Source organism: Camelina sativa, chromosome 9 (assembly GCF_030686135.1).
Source record: "Camelina sativa cultivar CO46 ecotype springtype chromosome 9, ASM3068613v1".
NCBI classification, from domain to species: Eukaryota; Viridiplantae; Streptophyta; class Magnoliopsida; order Brassicales; family Brassicaceae; genus Camelina; species Camelina sativa.
In genome coordinates, this window is record NC_141888.1 from 5,887,759 (window position 1) to 5,911,702 (window position 23,944).

The 23,944-nt window shown below is 43.9% G+C and overlaps 1 protein-coding gene across 1 annotated transcript; it reads right to left on the reverse strand.

Moving 5' to 3' along the window:
- Positions 1-10,839: 10,839 nt before the first annotated feature.
- Positions 10,840-23,229, reverse strand: LOC147937785 (uncharacterized). Its single transcript, XM_087465263.1, has 4 exons — positions 22,738-23,229; positions 22,603-22,650; positions 21,805-22,335; positions 10,840-10,920 (listed from the first exon to the last, which is right to left on the reverse strand). Exons 1-4 carry the CDS (start codon positions 23,227-23,229, stop codon positions 10,840-10,842), a joined length of 1,152 nt encoding a protein of 383 aa, XP_087321389.1.
- Positions 23,230-23,944: the final 715 nt, after the last annotated feature.

Here is a 23,944-nt window from a genome sequence, read left to right on the forward strand (position 1 = left end):
TTTGTGGATACTAATGTCTTATTTGTGGATACTTATTCTAAAATCAAATCCAAATGGATGATGAGTTATACACGTCCAATAAAAACTACTTGTGTTTTGGTGAAACAATCGTTGTTAACTATCAAACAATTTTAACCTCATCAAATCCCCTAAAAACTAAGCATGAGACCATTCATTATATCCTATCCTAAACCCTAAACCCTAAACCCTAAATCCTAAACTTTAGATCTTAACCTAATCATAAATTTTAATAAATGTAGCATAATATGAAGATCTTTTACTAGAAAATATGAAACTGACATGCCCCAACCTGTAAACCTTGAACCTTAAATTATGCCAAATTTTTGACTTCTTGCATTACATTCTTTATAAATTTCCAAATTCATTGATGTTGTTTGCTATTATGTGGATGGGTAACATGCATAGGTTGATAATTATTTTTGGATGACCAGAGAAAAAAACATATGAATACCTAATTAATTAAAAAACTTGTGGTTTAGTAAAGTAGTCATGGTAAATTATCAAACGATTTTAATCTTTCATGTCCATAAAATCAAGTCCACATGGACGCTAAGTTATACACGTCCACTAAAAACTACTTGTGTTTTGGTGAAGTACTCATTGTGAACTACTAAACAATTTTAACCTCATCATATCCCCTAAAAACCTAAGCATGAAACCATTCATTATATCATATACTAAACTCTAAACCCTAATCCTCTAAGCCCTAAACCCCTATAACTGAAACATTCCTTCCCGTTTTTTTTTAATAATAATATTAATTCGCTAGTGGTCTCATACCCACTACCAACCTAGCAACAATCAACAACAGCGGATAACCAAAGGAAACAATTCCATTAACCAATAAGAAATTCCAACAATAATAATCCAATAACCAATAATGAAATAACAAAGTTCCAACATTCTACAACGTTCTATCAACTCAATACTAGCTACCTAACAATAGCTAGATCACAGTCAATCAAGCCTCTAGAACATCCTACTCCTCATCGCTTTTGATTCCACGATCACACTTTGGCTTTACCTGCACACCACAAACAACAATTGAGATGCGTAAGTATTATCATAAATACTTAGTGAGGCCGTCCTCCCATCTACTAGGTTATACACACAAGCATTTGAGACTCTCAAGTTTAAGCAAAACAAATAACACACAACAATACATCAAACCAGGAGAAACAAGTCTCGGATGAGACCGGTGTCGACCGACGCTAAGCCGGTGTCGATCGATGCTAGGAGACATGGTGTCGACCGATGCTTGAACGATGTCGACCGATGCTGACACAAACAGTGTCGACCGATGCCTGAACGGTGTCGACCGATGCCATACCTGCAGACGCGAACTGCACGAACACGAACGTCGAATCCTGATTCCAATCATCCCGATTTCGTCCCCAAACTCACCCAAATGACACACAAACCTATGGGAAACTCGAGAACAACACACCCAAGCAAGCAAACACCACAAACAACAAAGAAACACCCAAACAAAAGAGATCTCATGCTTAGATCAACCATGGTCAAGCACTCACCTCAAATACAGAAGATTGGGTTGAGAAATCGATGGAATCAACACCTCCAGGAGCTTCTCCTTTGTTCCCAGCAACAGATATCCACTCTACAGCCACAGATCTCTCCAAAACACCAAGAACAAGCCCAGAAACTCACAGAAACGTTTTCTCTCCTTTTTCTCTCTTTTCTCACTTAACGGCGACAACAAAACTCCCCCCAAAACCCTTAATTCGTCGTTTAGTCACTTATAAATACGATTTAGGGATTCTAATTGAACCAAACCGAACCAAACATCAATTAAAACAAACCCGACCAAACCGAAACACATGGTGTCGATCGATACACCAAGGGTGTCGATTGATACCCACACCAAAACTACAATATTTGGTTCTCGGATGTTACAATTCTCCCCCACCAATAAGGATTCGTCCTCAAATCTCGCACACCGTCCATCCGCCAAGGACTTCCGTGCCACCGTCAACACGGCCCGCACTTCCTCCGACCGGACTAATCACTGTAAGCAAAGGTTTCCCGTGCACTGTCGCAACAGCCCGCACACCTCCGACTGAACCATGAGGTCTCCCTCTAGCCAATATACTCACATCAAAGACACTATTTTCTCACAACTCAGTGCTTCCCCCGTCCGTGGTCGCAACCAACGAATAATGTCGTCTCGCTATCAGGCCAAACGCCTTAAGTTACGGCATCGAGGAAGTCACTCACACACACTCCCCCCACTCTCGGGTCGCAACCCTCGAGACATACCAGCTCACTACCGAGTCGCGGCTCACAGCTACGGTATCCAGGGAGTCTCAAATATTCCGCTCTTGGGTCGTCACCCTAAAGCGCGCTCTTGGATCGTCATCCGAAGCAACGTATCACTCCCACTCTCTGGCCACAAAGTCCATCAAGCTATCGGTATCACATGAGTTGGGCCCACACGGCCTTGAGCAAAAACAAATCTGATGCCATCGAGTATCTCCCGGCTAGATCTACCTCAACACTTCCCACAAAAATTCCCCTTTTAGAAACTTTCTAATTCTGGAAACCTTCCTTTTGTGGAAACTTCCTGTTTATGGAAACTTCCAAAAATAGAAACCCGAGCTATTTCTCTTTTTCCCATGACAACAACAGTCAAACATAAAGAAAAATACTCATTTTATTAATCTCAAAAATGTCATAATCGTTACAACCTCAACGAAAATACAACAGAAAAATAAGATACAACAATCCAATCCATCAATCCGCATCTCGAGCACCACCTCATCTTGGTACTTAGTCGCACAACCAACCACCTCTATGCGACCAGGTATCAAGAGAGATGGGCTGGAATACTCCGTACCCGCTCCAGCCACGGACTACAACTCGGACCCGGCTAAACAAGCTCAAGTCGCGGCCTGCTTCTCAAACCACTTCTTAAACCTTGCCTTCATCCTCGCCTCGGGCTCCCAAGTCTGCTCCTCTACTCCATCACAGTCCCACATGACTCTCATCAAAGGAATCTTCTTCTTCCGAAGTTCTTTGACTCTCCTCCCGAGTACCCTCAACGGTCTCGCCTCCAAAGTCATATTGGGCTGAAGATTCTCAGGAATCTTAGGCAACAACCGATCACCCTCATGAAGACACTTCCTCAACATCGACACATGAAATACCTTGTAGAACGCACGCATAACCTCAGACAACTCCAGCCGGTATGCCACTGGCCCCACCCGCTCAACCACTCTGAACGGACCCATGTACCTCGGACTCAACTTAGTCTCTGTCAATGGCCTGTTCGGACCCTGCAACATGGCCAACTTGAGGTACACTCTATCACCAACCTGAAACTCAAGATCCTTTCTCCTCTTATCAGCATAGCTCTTCTGCCGGTCCTGAGCCTCCTTCATGTTCAGCCTCAGAACCCGCATCTTCTCCGAGGTCTCCTGAACAAAATCCGCACCATATATGCTCCTCTCCTCCACCTAAGTCCAACATAACGGTGTACGACACGGCCTCCCATACAAAGCCTCATAAGGAGCCATCCCAATACTAGCCGGGTAACTGTTGTTATAAGCAAACTCCACCAAGCTCAAATGATCTGCCCAATGACCACCCCAATCCAACACGCACATCCTCAGTAAATCCTCCAGAATCTGGATCGTCCTCTCTGACTGACCGTCCGTCTGAGGATGGTAGGCTGTACTCATATGCACCTTTGTCCCCATCTCTGCCTTAAACTCCTTCCAGAACACCGAGCTGAACTTAGAATCTCTATCAGACACAATACTAGCAGGCACACCATGCAATCTGACTATCTCCCTCACGTACTTCTTGGCCAAAACCGCTGCTCCATCAGTTTTCTTGATGGCCAGAAAATGCGCAGACTTAGTCAAACGGTCCACAATGACCCAAATCGCATCAAACGTCCTCGACACAGGCAAACCCACCACGAAGTCCATCGTGATCAAATCCCACTTCCACTCTGGAATGGGCAAACTTTGTAATAATCCACCAGGAACCTGATGCTCCGCCTTCACTAGTTGGCAAGTATCACACTTCGCCACCCAGTCGGCTACATCCTTCTTCATCCCGACCCAGTGATAATACCGCTTGAGGTCACGGTACATCTTGGTCGCCCCTGGATGAATAGAAAACTTGCTCGAATGAGCCTCTCTCAGTATCTCATGCCTCAAATCCTCACCCTTGGGCACACAAACCCGACCATGCAAAAGGATAGTACCATTAGCAGAAACCTGATACTCCGAACCCGCAGCCTTAGAGGCATTCACCAGCCCCTCATCGCTCTCCTGAGCTAACCGCACTCTGCTCAACAAATCCGCTCGATCAGCTTCCTCCAAACCCAAAGGTTCCTGTGAGATAGCATACAAACTCAATGCACTAATCTCACCTACCAACGCCTCCATATCCTGCTCCTGAGCCGAAGCGGCCCGCTTCCGACTCAAGGCATCTCCAACTAGGTTAGCTTTACCATGATGGCAAGCTATGTCCAAATCATAATCCGTTACTAACTCCATCCAACGCCTCTGCCTCAAATTCAGCTCAGGCTGAGTAAAAATGTACTTCAGACTCTTGTGATCTGTAAATACCTGTACCTTTCTACCATACAGATAAGATCTCCAAATCTTCAGAGCAAAAATCACTGCTGCCATCTCCAAATCATGAGTAGGATAATTAGCTTCATGCTTCCGCAACTGCCGCAAAGCATAGGCTATAACCTTCCCCTGCTGCATAAGCACACAGCGCAACCCCACTCCAGAAGCATCTGTATACACAACATAAGGCTCGTTCTGCTAAGGCAGTGCTAACACCGGCGTGGTAGTCAACATCTGCTTGAGGCTTGCAAAACTCGCCTCACACTTCGGTGACCATACAAATGGAACTTCCTTCCCTGTAAGCTTAGTCATCGGCTGTGCCATACTCGCAAAACTCTGAACAAACCTCCTATAGTAACCTGCTAACCCCAGAAAACTTCGAATCTCAGTGGCGCTCTGCGGCCTGGGCCACTCCCTGATGGACTGAATGTACTCAGCTTAGCAAACAACTCCTGCTCCCGCAGCTTCTTCAGAACTGCTCTCATATGTACTGCATGCTCCTCAGAACTCTTGGAAAATACCAGAATGTCGTCGATGAAAATGATGACTGACTCTTCCAAAAACTCCTGAAACACGCTGTTCATCAATCTCATAAACGCAGCTGGCGCGTTAGTCAACCCGAAAGGCATCACCACAAACTCATAATACCCATATCTCGTCCTGAAAGCCGTCTTCCTCACATCTGCCTCATGTATTGGAATCTGATGATAACCTTATGCTAAGTCGATCTTGGAGAACCAAGTAGCACCCCTCAACTGATCCAACAACACATCAATTCTCGGGAGAGGGTACTTGTTCTTGACAGTAACTCGGTTTAAACCCCGATAGTCGATACACAACCGAAAACTCTCGTCCTTCTTCTTAACAAACAGCACCGGTGCTCCCCACGGTGAACAACTAGGACGGATAAAACCCTTACTCAGCAAATCCTCTAGCTGCTTCTTCAGCTCTGCCATCTCTGCTGGAGCCATCCTGTAAGGAGCCTTGGATAACGGCATCGTCCCCGGTTCCAGTTCAATAGTAAAAGGATCCGACCGAGATGGTGGTAATCACTGCAATGACTAAAACACATCCTCAAAATCCTCCACTACCGGAATACCTCTAACCGTAGACTTCCCCACTGACTCTGGCATAGATATAATAACCAGATAAGCCTCACGGCCCATCTCGATCATCTTCCCAGCCTGAATGGTCGAGATCACGAGACTCCCCGAAGTCGGTCTAATACCCTGAAAAACCAACTTCCCTCCTGGACGCTCAAACTCCACTCTACCCCGATAGCAATCCAAATGCACCTTATGCCGATGCAACCAATCCATCCCGAGAATCACATCATACAACTCCACTGGACTGATAAGCAAATCCGCTGGACACGACTCTCCTGCGATCTGAATATCAACTCCTCTAGCTCGTCCAATGACTCTCAGGAACTTGCCTCCCGCAATTCTGACAACTCCTGTACGCTCTCCGGAATCCCCTCTGATTCCCGCACTCTCTGCACACTCTAGAGTGATGAAGCTATGAGTAGCTCCAAAATCGAACATAACATGGAACTTAAACCCGCCCACCAACAAGGTCCCTACACAAACCTCATGTGTTGAGAACCTAACATTCAATCACAAGCAAAAACAAACATATTATGAACAATTGAATTGACCAAGTTTGGATCTCAGAAGTTATACCTGTGATCGCTCCTATACTAGTGCCACCGGTCTCCACTGTCGAATACACCCGCGATGTCGGTTCGATCCAACCCACCGGCTGCACACCTTGCTGCACTCCTGGCTGACCACCAGCCTGCACTGCTGCTACTGCCATCTAATGCAACTTGGGACAACGAGGCTTGATATGCCCCGTCTCTCTGCAGTAGTAACACACAAGAGTATCTGTCCGCGGCTCCGTCACCGCCCGCTGCTCTATCACTGCCCGCTGCTCACCTCTCTGTGGACAGTTGGTCACCTTGTGGTCTCTGCTACCACACCCACACCAGCCTGCACCGCTGCTACTGCCATCTGATAGAACTTGGGACAACGAGGCTTGATATGCCCCGTCTCTCTGCAGTAGTAACACACACGAGTATCTGTCCGCGGCTCCGTCACCGCCCGCTGCTCTATCACTGCCCGCTGCTTACCACTCTGTGGACAGTTGGTCACCTTGTGGTCCCTGCTACCACACCCAAAGCATCTCGCACCCCCGTGCCTCGATCTCTGCATATCATCAAACTTCCGCTTCTGCTCATGCCCAGGCTTGCCGCCCTTGCTAGGAACAGAATGCGGCTGAGACCACTGTGGCTGCACCAAAGAACTGACCACAACCACCTATGACCTCAAGTCATCCTCTATCCCAGCTGCAACCTCAACCAGCTCCGCTCTCGTAGCATAGCTCCTCACTCTGCACCGAGTCCTCAGATCATCCCGCAGAGCCAACAAGAACCTCCGCACCTGAGCCGACTCTGGCTCCCATGCCCGGCCTGCATACCCCACAAGCCGACTGAACTCTACATCCAACTCCCGCACTATACGGTCCCCCTGAGTAAACCCCAAGAACCGTGCCTCCACACGATCAAGAGCCTCCTGAGGAAAATACTTGGAGTTAAACTCCCTCACAAAATCTCCCCAAGACATACCCCGCTACACCCTCCGTGCTGTCACCGACCTCCACTACACACGTGCATCACCTGACAAGTAATACACTGCCAGATCCATCCTGAAATGGTCGGGACACCGAAGCGAAAGGAAAAGATCCTCCATCCGCTCTCTCCACTCATCCGCTACACTCGGATCGATACCTCCTGAGAAATACCCCGCTCCCACTCGCTGCAGCTGCACCATCATCTGCACATACTGAGCATCCACTGCCTCGGCCCCCGGCTGCACACCTGCCAGCAAACCCGCCACAGGCTGCACTGCTGGAACCTGCCCACCAACCACTGGCGGCACTACTGGAACCTGCCCACCAACCACTAGCGGCACCACTGGATCCTGCCCACCAACCACTGGCGGCACCACTGCTGGAAGTCGCTGCAAAACCTGAGTTAGCAAGCCCATCAAGACATCCTCCCTGCCTGGAGCACCCTTCGCTGCAACCCTCACACCCGGGGCAACACCGTGACCGACACCTGGCCCATCCGCCTTTCTGTCACCCAAACCAGCCTGGTCTCCAGACACACTAGGATGAACATGTGACTCTGCTACCTCCTCACTGGCCATGCTCTGGGTCACACTCACACTGGCCTCATGAACCAGACCTCGTCCCCGACCACGACAACGACCACACCCACGACAACGCCCACGACCACGACCACGACCGCGACCAACAGCAGCCTCACCTCTAACCATCTGTATCACCAAGAACAGATGGCTAAGCAACAAATAATTCTAATAACACAAGAACACAACTTACCGTGGAATCACAAAACAGGCTCGAAGAGGATATTCTAGGACCTCATGCCACACACAATTGACCAACTCACACAATCAACTCTAGCATGAAATCCTAAACATCAACAACAAAAGCACAATGAACCCTAGACCTAGAACCGTAAGGGCTCTGATACCAAAATGAAACAACCCTTCCCGTTTTTTTTTTTTAATAATAATATTAATTCGCTAGTGGTCCCATACCCACTACCAACCTAGCAACAATCAACAACAGCGGATAACCAAAGGAAACAATTCCATTAACCAATAAGAAATTCCAACAATAATAATCCAATAACCAATAATGAAATAACAAAGTTCCAACATCTTACAACATTCTATCAACTCAATACTAGCAACCTAACAATAGCTAGACCACAGTCAATCAAGCCTCTAGAACATCCTCCTCCTCATCGCCTTTGATTCCATGATCACACTTTGCCTTTACCTGCACACCACAAACAACAGTTGAGATGCGTAAGTATTATCATAAATACTTAGTGAGGCCGTCCTGCCATCTACTAGGTTATACACACAAGCATTTGAGACTCTCATGTTTAAGCAAAACAAACAACACACAACAATACATCAAACCAGGAGAAACAAGTCTCGGATGAGACCGGTGTCGACCGACGCTAAGCCGGTGTCGATCGATGCTAGGAGACATGGTGTCGACCGATGCTTGAACGATGTCGATCGATGCTGACACAAACAGTGTCGACCGATGCTCGAACGGTTTCGACCGATGCCATACCTGCAGACACGAATTGCACGAACACGAACGTCGAATCCTGATTCCAATCATCCCGATTTTGTCCCCAAACTCACCCAAATGACACGCAAACCTATGGGAAACTCGAGAACAACACACCCAAGCAAGCAAACACCACAAACAACAAAGAAACACCCAAACAAAAGAGATCTCATGCTTAGATCAACCATGGTCAAGCACTCACCTCAAATACAGAAGATTGGGTTGAGAAATCTATGGAATCAACATCTCCATGAGCTTCTCCTTCGTTCCCAGCAACAGCTATCCCTTCTACAGCCACATATCTCTCCAAAACACCAAGAACAAGCCCAGAAACTCACAGAAACGTTTTCTCTCCTTTTTCTCTCTTTTCTCACTTAACGGCGACAACAAAACTCCCCCTAAAACCCTTAATTCGTCGTTTAGTCACGTATAAATACAATTTAGGGATTCTAATTGAACCCGACCAAACCAAACAGCAATTAAAAGAAACCAGACCAAACCGAAACACATGGTGTCGATCGATACACCAAGGGTGTCGATTGACACCCACACCTAAACTACAATATTTGGTTTGCGGATGTTACAATAACTCTAAAACCTAAACCCTAAATCCTAAATTTTATATCATAAATTTAATTTCGTAGCAACTGTAACAAATATAGCCAAATCTGAAGATTTTTTACTAGAAAACATATCAAATTGCAAAATTAAAAAAAATATAAATGTGGCTAAGGAATATATATATATATATATATATATATATAGTTATCCACTACTCAAGATTATTCAAACACATATATTAAAGAAAGGGAGTAAGATAAAGAAATAAAATAAAAATTATTTGAAAATGGTGAGAGAGTTAGAGAGGGTAAGAAAGAGAGATAAAGAAAAGTAAATAGAGTAAAAAATAAAAAATAAAAGAAAGATGTGTGTTGGGAAGTAATGTGTTTGGAGAGAGAGTTAGAGGGTAAAAAAGTAAAACACTATAAGAAAAGTGTGTGGTGGTTCAAAAATGTGTTAGAATGCAATTTTTTTATAGAAAAGTGTGTTAGAATGCAAAATTTTCTATTGTTATTGTTCCAATGGGGGACGCAGATTCCACAGCTTGGGGGTGTATTATCCAATGTTTGTTATTTGAAAGACATTATTTGTACAAAACAGTTGTTCTCATAGTATTTGTACAACACAGTTAACGTAGTCTAGTTGTTACCATACACTTTTTTAAAAATCAATGTGACATTTTGAGATTTATCTCTTCAATATTTCAATTCTCATGACCTGGTTTACACGGTTTAGATATTTATCATTATAAATGTAAACCAGGTCATAACTAATGATAAATATCTAAACTGTGTAAACCAGGTCATGAGAATTGAAATATTGAAGAGATGAATCTCAAAATGCCACATTGATTTTTTAAAAAGTGTATGGTAACAATTAGACTACGTTAACTGTGTTGTATGATATTAACGTTATTATCAATATAAAAAAAAACAACAAGACTACGAAGTGTTTCCGTACGAGACTTAACATTGATATTGGTACTTAAAAAAATATTGTGTTTCATTTAAGAAAACCAATGAAATCGGCTTTTAATCTTAACCCTCCAACACTGTCTATTTACAATAGTACTACAAAAGCTGTTACTGTTACTCTGTAAACTACCAAGAAGACGCCAGCGGGGATGAAGGCCACGACAAAGTCCAAACTTAAGAAGAAGGCCATCACGGTGGTTGTGACACGATCGAAATATGAAGCTTTAACTATAATTATTAGTTAAATAAAATGTATGAACGAGTTTAATTGCATAAAAAATTACTTTTAGATTTGTGTTCGTCTTCTTAATTACGCTTAAATGGAGTAAATTCATATCTGGAGTTTTATTGTAGAAAACTTAATTTTTGAAACAGTAGAGAAAAAAATTAATAAGGAAAATACATTGAAACGTTCTATATACACCATTTACAAAAAGAGGTGACTGTAAATATTGTAGATTCGTCACTATTATTATTTAACTTAAGATATTTTGATCCAAAAAAAATTATGAACCAACCACAGAAATTGCAGCAGACAATAAAGCATATGCATTCTGATTTTGATCCAAAACAGTACAAACAAAAACCTGCAAGAGTAAACATGAATTTACAAAAAAAGAAAAAGTATTTGGCATACGAACAAAAGGAGATTCAGAAGAAAAAAGTTATTTTCATCAAAAAAAAAAGAAGTATTTGCGTAAAAGTAAATTTTCAAACTTAGGAATGTAATTGTAACATCCGTGAACCAAAATCCCGGTTTGGGAGGTTCATCGGTCGATGCAGATGTTGCATCGGTCGATGCAAGGTCAAGTTCCTGTGTTTTGACTTAAGTCAAACGCTGCGTTTTGCGGTAAGGAAAACCCTTAACACGATTTTTTGTCTCATTCGTGGGTGGTGGCCGTTTTTGAGAGAGAACGAAAGAGAGAAAAAGTTCTTGAGAAGTTTTGGATATTTTGGGTGATTTGAAGGCATTTCTGTAGAGATCTGTAGCTGGGATCGTTGTAGGAGCTTCCTAGAGGCGTTTTCTTCTTGTGTTTAGGTTCAGATTCGTCTTGGCAAAGGTAAGTGCAGGACCATGGCTTATCTAAGCTAGATAATCTCTAATTTGCTTGTTGTGTGTTGTTAGACTTGTTAGATCGTTGTTCTAGACGTTAGGAAGTTTTCTTGTGGCTTGAGATCGAGTTTCGTGGTTGTAGGAACGAAGATCCGGCAAGAAGCTTCGGAGGAAAACGATGCTCGGCATTGCACCAGTCGATGCATGTTGGTGTCGGTCGATGCAGAGTCCTGGTTTGTTTATTGTTGTTTGTTGATTGTTGTTGATGGTTAGAGATGACTCTATTGCTTGTGTGTATAGCCCAGTAGATGGGAGGATTACCTTACTGAGTGTTTATAAAATACTCATGCATTGCAATATGTGTTTGTGGTGCAGATAAAGGCAAAGTGTGATCGTTGAATCAAGGCAATAAAGAGGAGGATGTTCTAGGGACTCGGTTTGATGTTGTCTGGCATTGCTAGGTTGCTATAGTTGGGCCATTAGAAACATTTTTAGGTTGCTGGTTTCATGTTTTCTGATGGTTGGTTATTGGATATGGAGTATGTTATAATATTGGTTATTATTGGATATTTATTGGTATTGTTATTCCGCTGTAGGTTGTGATTGTAGTTAGGTGGCTAGTGGGTATGGGACCACTAGCTGTAGTTTATTTATTATATTATAATTATTATTTATTATTTTTTTTTTTTAAAGGATCGGTCATTTCAGTAATTAAAAAAACCCAGCAATTAAGTATAGTTTTGTACAATATATATTATTATTGTTCCAATGGGGGACACAGATTCCACAGCTTGGGGGTGTATTATCCAATGTTTGTTATTTGAAAGACATTATTTGTACAAAACAGTGGTTCTCATAGTATTTGTACAACACAGTTAACATAGTCTAGTTGTTACCATACACTTTTTTTAAAATTAATGTGACATTTTGAGATTCATCTCTTCAATATTTCAATTCTCATGACCTGGTTTACACGGTTTAGATATTTATCATTATAAAATGTAAACCAGCCATAACTAATGATAAATATTTAAACCGTGTAAACCAGGTCATGAGAATTGAAATATTGAAGAGATGAATCTCAAAATGTCACATTGATTTTTTAAAAAGTGTATGGTAACAACTAGACTACATTAACTGTGTTGTATGATATTAACGTTATTATCAATATTAAAAAAAAAACAACAAGACTACAATGTGACATTTTTTTTTAGTAAATAATAAATAATAATATATATAAATAAACTACAACTAGTGGTCCCATACCCACTAGCCACCTAACCACAATCACAATCAACAGCGGAATAACAATACCAATAACAATATCCAATAATAATCCAATAATAACCAATAACAATCCAATATTATAGCAAAGGCAATATCCCAATACCAAACAACAAGAAACATGAAATCGGCAACCTAGCAATGTTTCTAATGACTCAACTCTAACAACCTAGCAATGCCAGACAACATCCAATCGAGTCCCTAGAACATCCTCCTCTTTATTGCCTTGATTCCACGATCACACTTTGCCTTTACCTGCACCACAAACACAAATTGAGATGCATGAGTATTTGATAAAAACTCAGTGAGGCAATCCTCCCATCTACTGGGCTATACACATAAGCAACAATGATTCCAAAGTTCCAAACAAGCATCAAACAAAACACACAAACCAGGAAATCAGACATCGTCTCGCTGGAAGGGAGGTGTAGACCGACACCAGCCTAGTGTCGACCGACACTGGCCTTGGTGTCGACCGACACTACCCCACAGTGTCGATCGATGCCCAACTTGCTGGTGTCGATCGACACTCCCTCTGCAACTGCGATCTGCGCGAAGTCGAGAGTCGAATCTCGCTCCCAAATCACCACCAAATCGTCCAATACTCAAAACCCAAGCCTTGTACATCCGTAGGGACCTGTATCAATCAATCCCAGCAAGAAAAACACACAAACAAGCAACAACAAGCAAGAACAAGGGAATCAAAGGCTTAGATTAGCCATGGTCATGCACTCACCTCTCTGCAGAAAGATTCTGACCAATAAGAACGAATTCCCTCACTCCTAGCAAGCTCCTAGCACCTTCCCAGCCTTAGATCTCCCAAGAAACAGCAAGGAATCTCTCTCAAAAGCTCAAGAACCAACTCTCTATTTTGTTTTTCTCTAAAAGCGGCCAAATAACACAAAACACGATCCTAGGTCGTTTTCCCCCTTTTACAACTCGATTTTAGGGATTTCCGAAACCAACCACGTAAACCGGACGATTAAAATCGAACCGACCAAACCGACTACAACTAGGTTTGCGGGTGTTACATTCCGTATGAGACTTAACATTGATATTGGTCCTTAAAAAAATATTGTGTTTCATTAAATAAAACCAATGAAATTGGCTTATAATCTTAACCCTCCAACACTGTCTATTTACAACAGTACTACAAAAGCTGTTACTGTTCCTCTGTACACTACCAAGAAGACGCCAGCGGGGATAAAGGCCACGACAAAGTCCCAACTTAAGAAGAAGGCCATCACGGTGGTTGTGACATGATCGAAATATGAAGTTTTAACTATAATTTTTAGATAAATAAAGTGTATGAACGAGTTTAATTGCACAAAAAATTATTTTTAGATTTGTGTTCGTCTTCTTAATTACGCTTAAATGGAGTAAATTCATATATGGAGTTTTATTGGATTTAGAAAACTTAATTTTTGAAACAATAGAGAACAAAATTAATAAGGAAAATACATTAAAATGTTTTATATACACCATTTACAAAAAAAGGTGACTGTAAATATTATAGATTCGTCACTATTATTATTTAACTTGAGATATTTTGATCCAAAAAAATTACGAACCAACCACATAAATTGCAGGAGACAATAAAGCATATGCATTTTGATTTTGATCCAAAACAGTACAAACAAAAACCTGCAAGAGTAAACATGAAACTACATAAAAAACAAAAAGTATTTAGTATACGTACAAAAGGAGATTCAGAAGAAAAATGTTATTTTGATAAAAAAAAAAAAAAGTATTGGCGTAAAAGTAAATTTTCAAACTTAGGAATGTAATTAAAAAAACTCAGCAATTAAGTATAGTTTTGTACAATATATATTATTATGGGAATCTTTCATCAAGACACACTTTTTATAAAACTTTGTTCAATTGACACATTTCTTGACCATATCACACTTTTCACCTCAATTTTCTACTGTTCACTAACTTTTTAGACCATTTTACCCTCTATAATATTTCATATCTCTTATCTACTTCTTCTCTCTCCCCAATTCTCTTTACTCAATTCTCTCTCTCTTTTTTTCATAACTCTTTTTATTTTTCTCTCTTTTTATTTTTGTTATCAATTTATTTACTTATTTAGACATAAATTGTCAAATTTTTTATATATAATGCATTATAATTATATTTTTCCTACAGTTTAAAATCCATTTTACTATATTTAGGATGAATAATTATACCACACATTATCTATTTATCACTGAATATTTGTTCAATACTATGTGGATATTCAAACTAGGTAGATGGATACTTTTGGATGATCAACTTAAAAAAAATGAATGTCTAATTAATCAAACATCATGTCGTCCATATTTTGATGATGCATGAGATACTATCCAAGTGGTTGAATCCATGTGATTATTATGTGTCATACATATAATGTAACATCTTAGAAATACTCATTCATGTGGTCAATTATCCAGGCAGGTGAATCTATGTGGTCAACTATCCAAGCGGTTGAATCCACTTATTCATATGATTAGCATATCATTAATATTTACTAGCTAGTCTATTCATTCATACAACCTTTCATACATAACCAATCCACATTTATTCATACAACCATCAACACATAACAAATCTACTTGTTCATATCTATCAAAAACTAGGTTTGTATAATGAAAATTTGATGCCATCATGTGGATGAGGTGCTATGGATACTGATTAATTATACATTATCTATTTATATTTGAATAATTGGTCGCTATTATGTGGATGGTTAACATATCTAGATGAATACTTACTTTTGGATGATCAGAGAAAAATAAATGAATACCTAATTATCCATTTATAGTTGAATATTTGTTAATCTCGAACAACCATCAGCCAAGGACTCCCGTGCAACCATCTCCACGGTCCGCACTCCTCCGACCGATCTACAGAAGGTCACCTCTAGGCGATAGACTCTCGCTCCAGGCGTCATTTGCTCTCGACTTTTGGACTTTCCTTTACTCATAGGCCTAGACCTTGATTTCTTATTGGCTCCTCATCTGACCTAAGTCTGCATGCCAAATGTTGGCTCTTCATCGGGCCTAAACCCGCATGCCATAATGTATAAGGAAAAATCCAAACTCGTCTCTCGGGTCGTCACCCTACAGCGCGCCTCCAGACCGTCGTCCGAAGTCGATATACCAACCATACTCCCAAGCCACAAAGTCTCTGAATATGGCAGTACTAGGAGAACCTAAGTCCTCCAAGAGCCGCGAGCAAACAATTCTGAACACGTCTGAGTCCTATCCCTATCCAGGTTTCCTTCCCGTGGCTCGCGTAAAACATCCCAATGTCCTACCAACCACATATCCCCTCACTGGAATACCTCATGACCACACAAGGATCGTATACATGCCACAAGGGCCGCCACAAAGGCCAAACCAAATGTCCTAAAGAGGACCGCCACCAAGGCCAAACAAAATGTCCTAAAGAGGACCGCCACCAAGGCCAAACAAAATGTCCTAAAGAGGACCGCCACCAAGGCCATCTGTCCCGAAGGACCGTCTGTCCCGAAGGACCATCAGTCCGGAAGGACCGTCTGTCCCGAAGGACCATCTGTCCCGAAGGACCGTCTGTCCCGAAGGACCATCAGTCCGGAAGGACCGTCTGTCCCAAAGGACCATCTGTCCGGAAGGACCGTCTGTCCCGAAGGACCGCCTAAACAGGCACTCTGGCTAAACAGCCTGCCACAAAGGCCACACAATAACAAAAGAATACTGCCACAAAGGCCACACAATAACAAAAGAATACTGCCACACACGGGCACACTGACTCGAAAGTCCGCCACTAAGGCCACACAAGCCCCTCCAAGGCTCTCCACCGCTAAAATGGACAAATTCCAGCTCCCGTAATACCTTCCATATTTAGCACTTTCCATTTTTGGAAACTTCCCACTTTTGGAAACTTCTATTTCAGGAAACTTTTCTCCAAAAATCCCGCCTCACGGAAACTTTGTACCCCGAGCACCACCTCATCTTGTTACTGAGTCGCACAACCAACCACACCTAGCGACCAAGTAAACAAGAGAGATGGGCTGGAATACTCCATTCCCGCTCCAGCCACGGATTACAGATGGAACCAGGCTAAACAAGCTCAAGTTGCGGCTTGCTTCTCATACCACTTCTTTAACCGTGCTTTCATCTTTGCCTCAGGCTCCCAAGTCTGCTCCTCAACACCATCACAGTCCCACAGGACTCTCATCAAAGGAATCTTCTTCTTCCGAAGTTCCTTGGTCCTCCTCTCGAGAACCCTCACTGGTCTCGCCTCCAATGTCATGTTAGGCTGAAGATCCTCAGGAATCTTAGCCAACACCTGCTCACCCTCATGGAGACACTTCCGCAACATAGACACATGGAAAACCTTATGGAATGCACGCATAACTTCGGGTAACTCCAGTCTATATGCAACAGGTCCAACCCGCTCAATCACTTTGAATGGACCCATATACCTCGGACTCAACTTAGTCTCTGACAATGACCTGTTCGAACCCCGCAACATGGCCATCTTGAGGTACACTCTGTCTCCTACCTGAAACTCAAGATCTCACCTCCTCCTATCAGCATAACTCCTCTGTCTATCCTGAGCCTCCTTCATGTTCAGCTTGAGAACCCGAATCTTCTCGGAGGTCTCCTGAACGAAACTAGCACCAAACATGCTCCTCTCCCCCACCTGAGTCCAGCATAATGGTGTACGACATGGTCTCCCATACAAAGCCTCATAAGGAGCCATCTCAATATTTGCCTGATAACTGTTGTTGTAAGCAAACTCTACCAGGTTCAGGTGATCTGCCCAATGACCCCAATCCAACACACACATCCTCAGCAAATCCTCCAGCGTCTGGATCGTCCTCTCAGACTGTCCATCTGTCTGGGAATGATAAGCTGTACTCATATGCACCTTAGTGCCCATCTCTGCCTGAAATGCCTTCCAGGACACCGAAGTGAACTTAGAATCTCTGTCAGACACAATGCTCGCTGGCACCCCATGCAATCTGACTATCTCTCTCACATACTTCTTAGCCAAGACCGCTGCTCCATCAGTCTTCTTAATGGCCAGAAAATGTGCTGACTTAGTCAACCGGTCCACAATGACCCAAATAACATCAAAGGTCCGTGACAATGGCAATCCTACCACAAAATCCATGGTGATCATATCCCACTTCCACTCAGGAATGGGTAAACTCTTCAGTAACCCGCCAGGAACCTGATGCTCAGCCTTCATGAGCTGACACACCTCACACCTCAAAACCCAACTAGCCACATCCTTCTTCATCCTGACCCAATGATAGTACCTCTTGAGATCGCGGTACATCTTAGTCGCTCGTGGATGAATAGACAACTTGCTCGCATGAGCCTCTCTCAGAATCTCCTGCCTCAACTCCTCATCCTTGGGCACACAAACCCGACCATGCACCAAGATAGTACCATTATCTGAGACCTGATACTCTGAATCCACATCCTTAGAGGCATTCACCAGCCCCAAATCCTTCTCCTGAGCCAACCGCACCCTACTCAGAAGATCTGCTCTATCTACTGCTTCCAAACCCAACGGTTCCTGTGAAACAGCACACAAGCCCAAGGCACTGATCTCCCTTACCAGAGACTCCATCTCCTGCTCCTGAGCCGAAGCTACCCTCTTCCGACTCAGAGCATCTGTAACCGTATTAGCCTTACCAGGATGATAGGCTATCTCCAAATCATAATCCGCCACAAGCTCCATCCACCGCCTCTGCCTTAAATTCAGCTCAGGCTGAGTGAATATATACTTCAGGCTCTTATGATCTGTAAACACCTGTACCTCTGCACCATAAAGATAAGATCTCCAAATCTTCAGGGCAAAAACTACAGCACTCATCTCCAAATCATGAGTAGGATAGTTGCCTTCATGCACCCGCAAATGTCGCGAAGCATTGGCAATCACCTTCCCATGCTGCATCAGAACGCACCCCAAACCAACTCTAGATGCATCTGTATAAACCACATAGGGTTCTCCCTGCTAAGGCAAAGCCAACACTGGCGCAGTAGTCAACATCTCCTTCAAGCTTGCATAGCCTTCCTCACACTCTTCTGACCAAACAAAATGAACATCCTTCCCTGTCAACTTAGTCATAGGACGTGCTCTGCTCGCAAACCCCTGCACAAACCTCCTGTAGTATCCTGCCAATCCAAGAAAACTCTTGATCTCTGTGGCATTCTGCGGTCTAGGCCAATCCCTGATAGCCTGAACCTTCTCTGGATCCACAAAAACCACGTCTACAGACACAATATGACCCAGAAAGCCCATCTCACGCTGCCAAAAACTGCACTTGCTTAACTTAGCAAACAACTTCTGCTCCCACAGCTTATCCATAACTGCCCTCAAATGCACTGCATGCTCCTCGGGACTCTTAGAAGAAACCAGGATATCGTCGATGAAAATGATGACAGACACATCCAGAAACTCCTGAAACACGCTGTTCATCAATCTCATAAACGCTGCTGGCGCGTTAGTCAACCCGAAAGGCATCACCACAAACTCATAATGCCCATACCTAGTCCTGAAAGCAGTCTTCCTCACATCTGCCTCATCTATCGGTATCTGATGATAACTCGACGCCAGATCTACCTTAGAGAACCAAGTAGCACCCCTCAACTGATCCAACAACTCATCGATCCTAGGAAGAGGGTACTTGTTCTTCACAGTGACCCAGTTCAAACCCCGATAATCAATGCACAACCTGAAACTCCCATCCTTCTTCTTGACAAATAACACCAGCGCTCCCCACGGTGATACACTAGGACGGATGAATCCCTTACTCAACAAATCCTCTAGCTGCTTCTTCAGCTCTGCCATCTCTGCTGGAGCCATCCTGTAAGGATCCTTAGATAACGGCATTGTCCCTGGTTCCAGTTCAATGGTAAAAGGATCTGACCGAGATGGTGGTAATCCCTGCAAAGACTGAAACACATCCTCAAACTCTTCCACTACTGGAATACCGCTAACCGTAGACTTCCCCACTTACTCTGACATAGATATAATAACGAGATAAGCCTCACGGCCCTTCTCGATCATCTTCCCAGCTGAATGGCTGAGATCACGAGACTCCCCGAAGTCGGTCTAATACCCTGAAAAACCAACTTCCCTCCTGAACGCTCAAACTCCACTCTACCCTGATGGCAATCCAAATGCACCATATGCCGATGCAACCAATCCATCCCGAGAATAACATCATATAGCTCCACTGGACTGATAAGCAAATCCGCTGGCCACAACTCCCCTGCGATCTGAATATCAATTCCTCTAGCTCGTCCAATCACTCTCAGGAACTCACCTCCCGCAACCCTGACAACTCCTGCACGCTCTCCATGATCCCGCTGATCCCCGCACACTCTGCACACTCCGGGGTAATGAAGCTATGAGAAGCTCCAGAATCAAACATAACATGGGACTTAAACCCGCCCACCAACAAGGTCCCTACACAAACCTCATGTGTTGAGAACCTAACACTTTATCATAGGAAACATATACAATCTGAACCTACTAAAATTCACAAAGTTTAAGTACCAGAAATTATACCTGTGATCGCCCCGGCACTGGTTCGACCAGTCTCTGCTGTCGTGTAAACACGTGGCGCCTGCTCAATCCTTGCCACCTGCTGACCTCCAGGCTGCACCTGCTACAACGCTGCCACTGCTGCCGGCTGCAACTTGGGACAAAAGTCCTGATGTGCCCTGTCTCCCTACAATGATAACATACCCGAGGCCCTATCGTCGGAGCACTCCTCTAGGGACAACTAGCAATCTTATGATCCTTGCTCCCACACTTGAAGCAACTCGCACCACTCTGCGTCTGCGTAGCCTCCCATCTCCTCTTGGTTCCCTGTGTAGACCTACCGCCACTGCTGGAGCTACCGTCACTGACTGTGCCCGGATATCCTCCTCAATCTCTACTGCAGTCTCAACCAGCTCTGCACGCGTAGCATAACTCCGCCCTCAACAGTGAACTCTCAAATCATCATGTAGAGCCCTCAAAAACCTCCTGATCTGAGCCTCCTCAGGCTCCATAGCCCGACCCCCATAACAAAGAAGTCGACTGAACTCCAAGTCCAGCTCCCGCACTGACCGCGTCCCCTAAGATAACTAAAGGAACTGCACCTCCAACCGGTCCAATGCCTCTCCAGGAAAATACTTACGGTTGAACTCCAAGATGAAGTCAGCCCAAGTCATCTCCCTCTGCACCCTCCTAGCAACCACAGATCTCCACCATATCTGAGCATCACCAACCAAATGATGGACCCCTATGTCCACTCAAAACTCCTTAGGGCATCTCAGAGTATGGAAGTTACGTTCCACACTCGCCCTCCATGCATCCGCCGCAGTAGGATCTACACCTCCTCAAAACTGTTCGGTACGAATACGGCCCATCTCTGTCAGCATGCTGAGATAACGAGAATGGACTCCCACATCCGCAGCCACTGGCTGCCGCTCCTCCGCCACCACTGGTGGCACTACCTGAGCATGCGCCGGTACCACTGGTGGTAACCGCGCTACCAACTGCGCTAGCAGAGCCGCAAAGTCAGTACCAGGGACTCCACCCGCTGGGACTCCCACACCCGGGACCCTAGCATCACCGGCCACTAGAGCATCAACACCGCCCCCTCCTGCCACACTCACGGAATCCCCCGGAACACCCTGCGACTCGCCAACACCCTCAGTTGTCACACTCTGGTCCTCGGTCTCACTAACAACTGGGACTCTGCCCCTACCACGACCACGCCCGCGTCTACGACCACGTCTGCGTCCACGACCTCGACCAGCGACAACATCCTCTCTAGCCATCTGCACTACCATGAACAGAAGACTAAGCAAACAATTCTATTTAACACAGAAATATAAACTCACCGTGGAATCACTCAGTCGGATCGAAGAGGATGTTCTAGGACTCCATGCCACACACAATTGACTAACTCACATAATCAATCAAGACATGCAATCCCAAACATCACAAAAGAAACCTAGTGAACCCAAACCTAGAACCGTAAGGGCTCTGATACCAAAATGAAACGACCAACCTTTTTTTTTTTTCAACCAGACTATAATAATTAAAATAGAACTCCACGATTGGTTGCCCAAACAGAAGGATACGAGTTTACAAAGTTAGATTCTGAAGGTAGAGATCGTGAAGATCGAGCTAGGCAGTCAGCTCTAACATTGGCATCTTGTGGAATCTTGGTGAGGTTGAAGGAGGTATATGAACTTCGAAGCAGAGAGAAATCCTCCAGCAGATTAGAAAAAGTCGGCCAGTCTTCCAGCGTCTGCACCATCGCCATTAACACTACACTATCCGTCTCAAAGGCCTGACAATCGACTCCAGCCACCAGTAAAGACTCTATAGCCCAGATCAGCGCTTGTAATTCTGCATGTAGAGGGGATATACTCCGACGGTGACTCCGGGCTCCCAAAAGGATCATTTTAAGTTCTCCATTACAGCACCACAAGCCCAAACCCTGGTAGGGGTCTGTACCTTTCCAAGAACCATCAAATTGGCATCGGGGAGAGGAACCCATGTCCTCCGAGAAAGATAGAGGATCCAGATAATTCACTGAGAAAGACTCGGCCTCCTCCCACAATAATTTATCCGTAGCCGCTTGATTTAAGATCTCAAGAGGTTCTACCTCAATACCCTGGAAAACATTTTTATTCATATCTTTCCAAATTGACCAAATAATCCAAGGTAGTTGAATGCCTATATCCGAGACCCCGGATTGCGAAGACGCCCGCCAAAAAATAAAGTCTAAATTTGCATAAATCGATGTGTATGGAAAACCCCCCGGGTCCATTTGGATAGGGGACAACTCCCAAATACATCGAGACCTAGGGCACTCAAAGAGCGTGTGGTTTATAGTTTCCACTGCTGACCCGCATCTCTTACACACGGTGTCACAACGAACCCCCCGATGTGCGAGACGCTCTAACACAGGTAGAGTACCCGAACCAATCTGCCAAAAAAAATGTTGGATTTTTGAGGGTACATCAAGTTTCCACGATTGGGCCCGCAATGCCGTACACGTCGGCCCATACTCTACATCCATAATCAATTCCCGAGCTAACCGGTATCCTGATTTGACGAAATATTTCCCAGAATTAGTATAATGCCATATTAATCTATCCGGTTGATGAGTTCTACTAACCGGCATACTCTGAATTAGTTGTATATCCCCCGGATCAAAAAACTCCTCCAAAGTAGGTAGATGCCAATCCTTAGTCTCCGAGTTAATTAAATGATTAACCATTAAACTCGGAAGCCACAACCTCCCTCGACCATTCGCCGGTCTAGGGCGAATATCCGGAATCCATGGATCACGCCAAACCGAAATGGAGTTGCCAGAGCCTACCGCCCATCGCGCCCCCTGCTCCACCAAACCGTTGATGGAATAAATACTTCTCCAAGCAAAGGACGGATTATATGGTTTCTTTGCCATAAGAGGATGTTCGTTCCTAAAATATCGACTTTTCATCACCTTAGCCATTAAAGACGTTGGATAGTGGATTAGACGCCAAAACTGTTTGGCAACCATAGCCTCATTAAATTGTTCCAGAGCTCAGAAGCCAAGTCCCCCTTCAGCTTTATCTTTACATAATTTGTCCCATGCAACCCAATGCATACCACGAGCTTTGTCATTGGATTTCCACTAGAAAGTTGAAATTGCACTTGTCAATTTAGATGTTAGTTCCTGAGGTAGTTTATAACACGACATAACATGGGTCAGTAATGCCAAAGCCACTGATTTAATCATAATTTCCTTGCCGCCCTTCGACAAACACTTTGCAGACCAGCCATTTACACGATCATCTAGCCGATCCTTAACGTAGCTAAAAACCTTAGTTTTCGAACCTTGAAGATTCTCAGGGATACCCAAGTAAGAACCCATGCCACCCTCCTTAGAAATCCCAATAACGGATTTTAACTGGGCTCGAATATCCGGAGTAACCTTTTTGCCAAACATAATAGATGATTTAGCCAGATTAACCTCTTGATCTGAAGCTTTGCCATAGGAACCGATTATATCCATAACTATCTTACATTCCTGAGCAGTTGCTTTGCAAAAAAACAGGCTATCATCCGCAAACAACAAATGCGAAACAGTAGGACTACCACGGGCGATAGTAATACCCGTTAATTTTTCCTCCCTTTCAGCCTTCTTAATATTAGCTATCAAGACCTTTGTGCAAAGAATAAATAAATATGGTGATAGAGGGTCCCCTTTACGTAACCCCCTCTGAGGTCTAATA

What these genes read in the sequence shown, in the direction of transcription:
- LOC147937785 (XM_087465263.1), bottom strand. Translation starts at nt 23,229, where the DNA reads ATGGTTGCCAAACAGTTTTGGCGTCTAATCCACTATCCAACGTCTTTA. An exon ending in CTCGGGAATTGATTATGGAT is followed by an intron (nt 22,651 to 22,737) that starts GTAGAGTATGGG and finishes TTTTTTTGGCAG; the next exon opens with ATTGGTTCGGGTACTCTACC. An exon ending in AGCGTCTCGCACATCGGGGG is followed by an intron (nt 22,336 to 22,602) that starts GTTCGTTGTGAC and finishes AATGTTTTCCAG; the next exon opens with GGTATTGAGGTAGAACCTCT.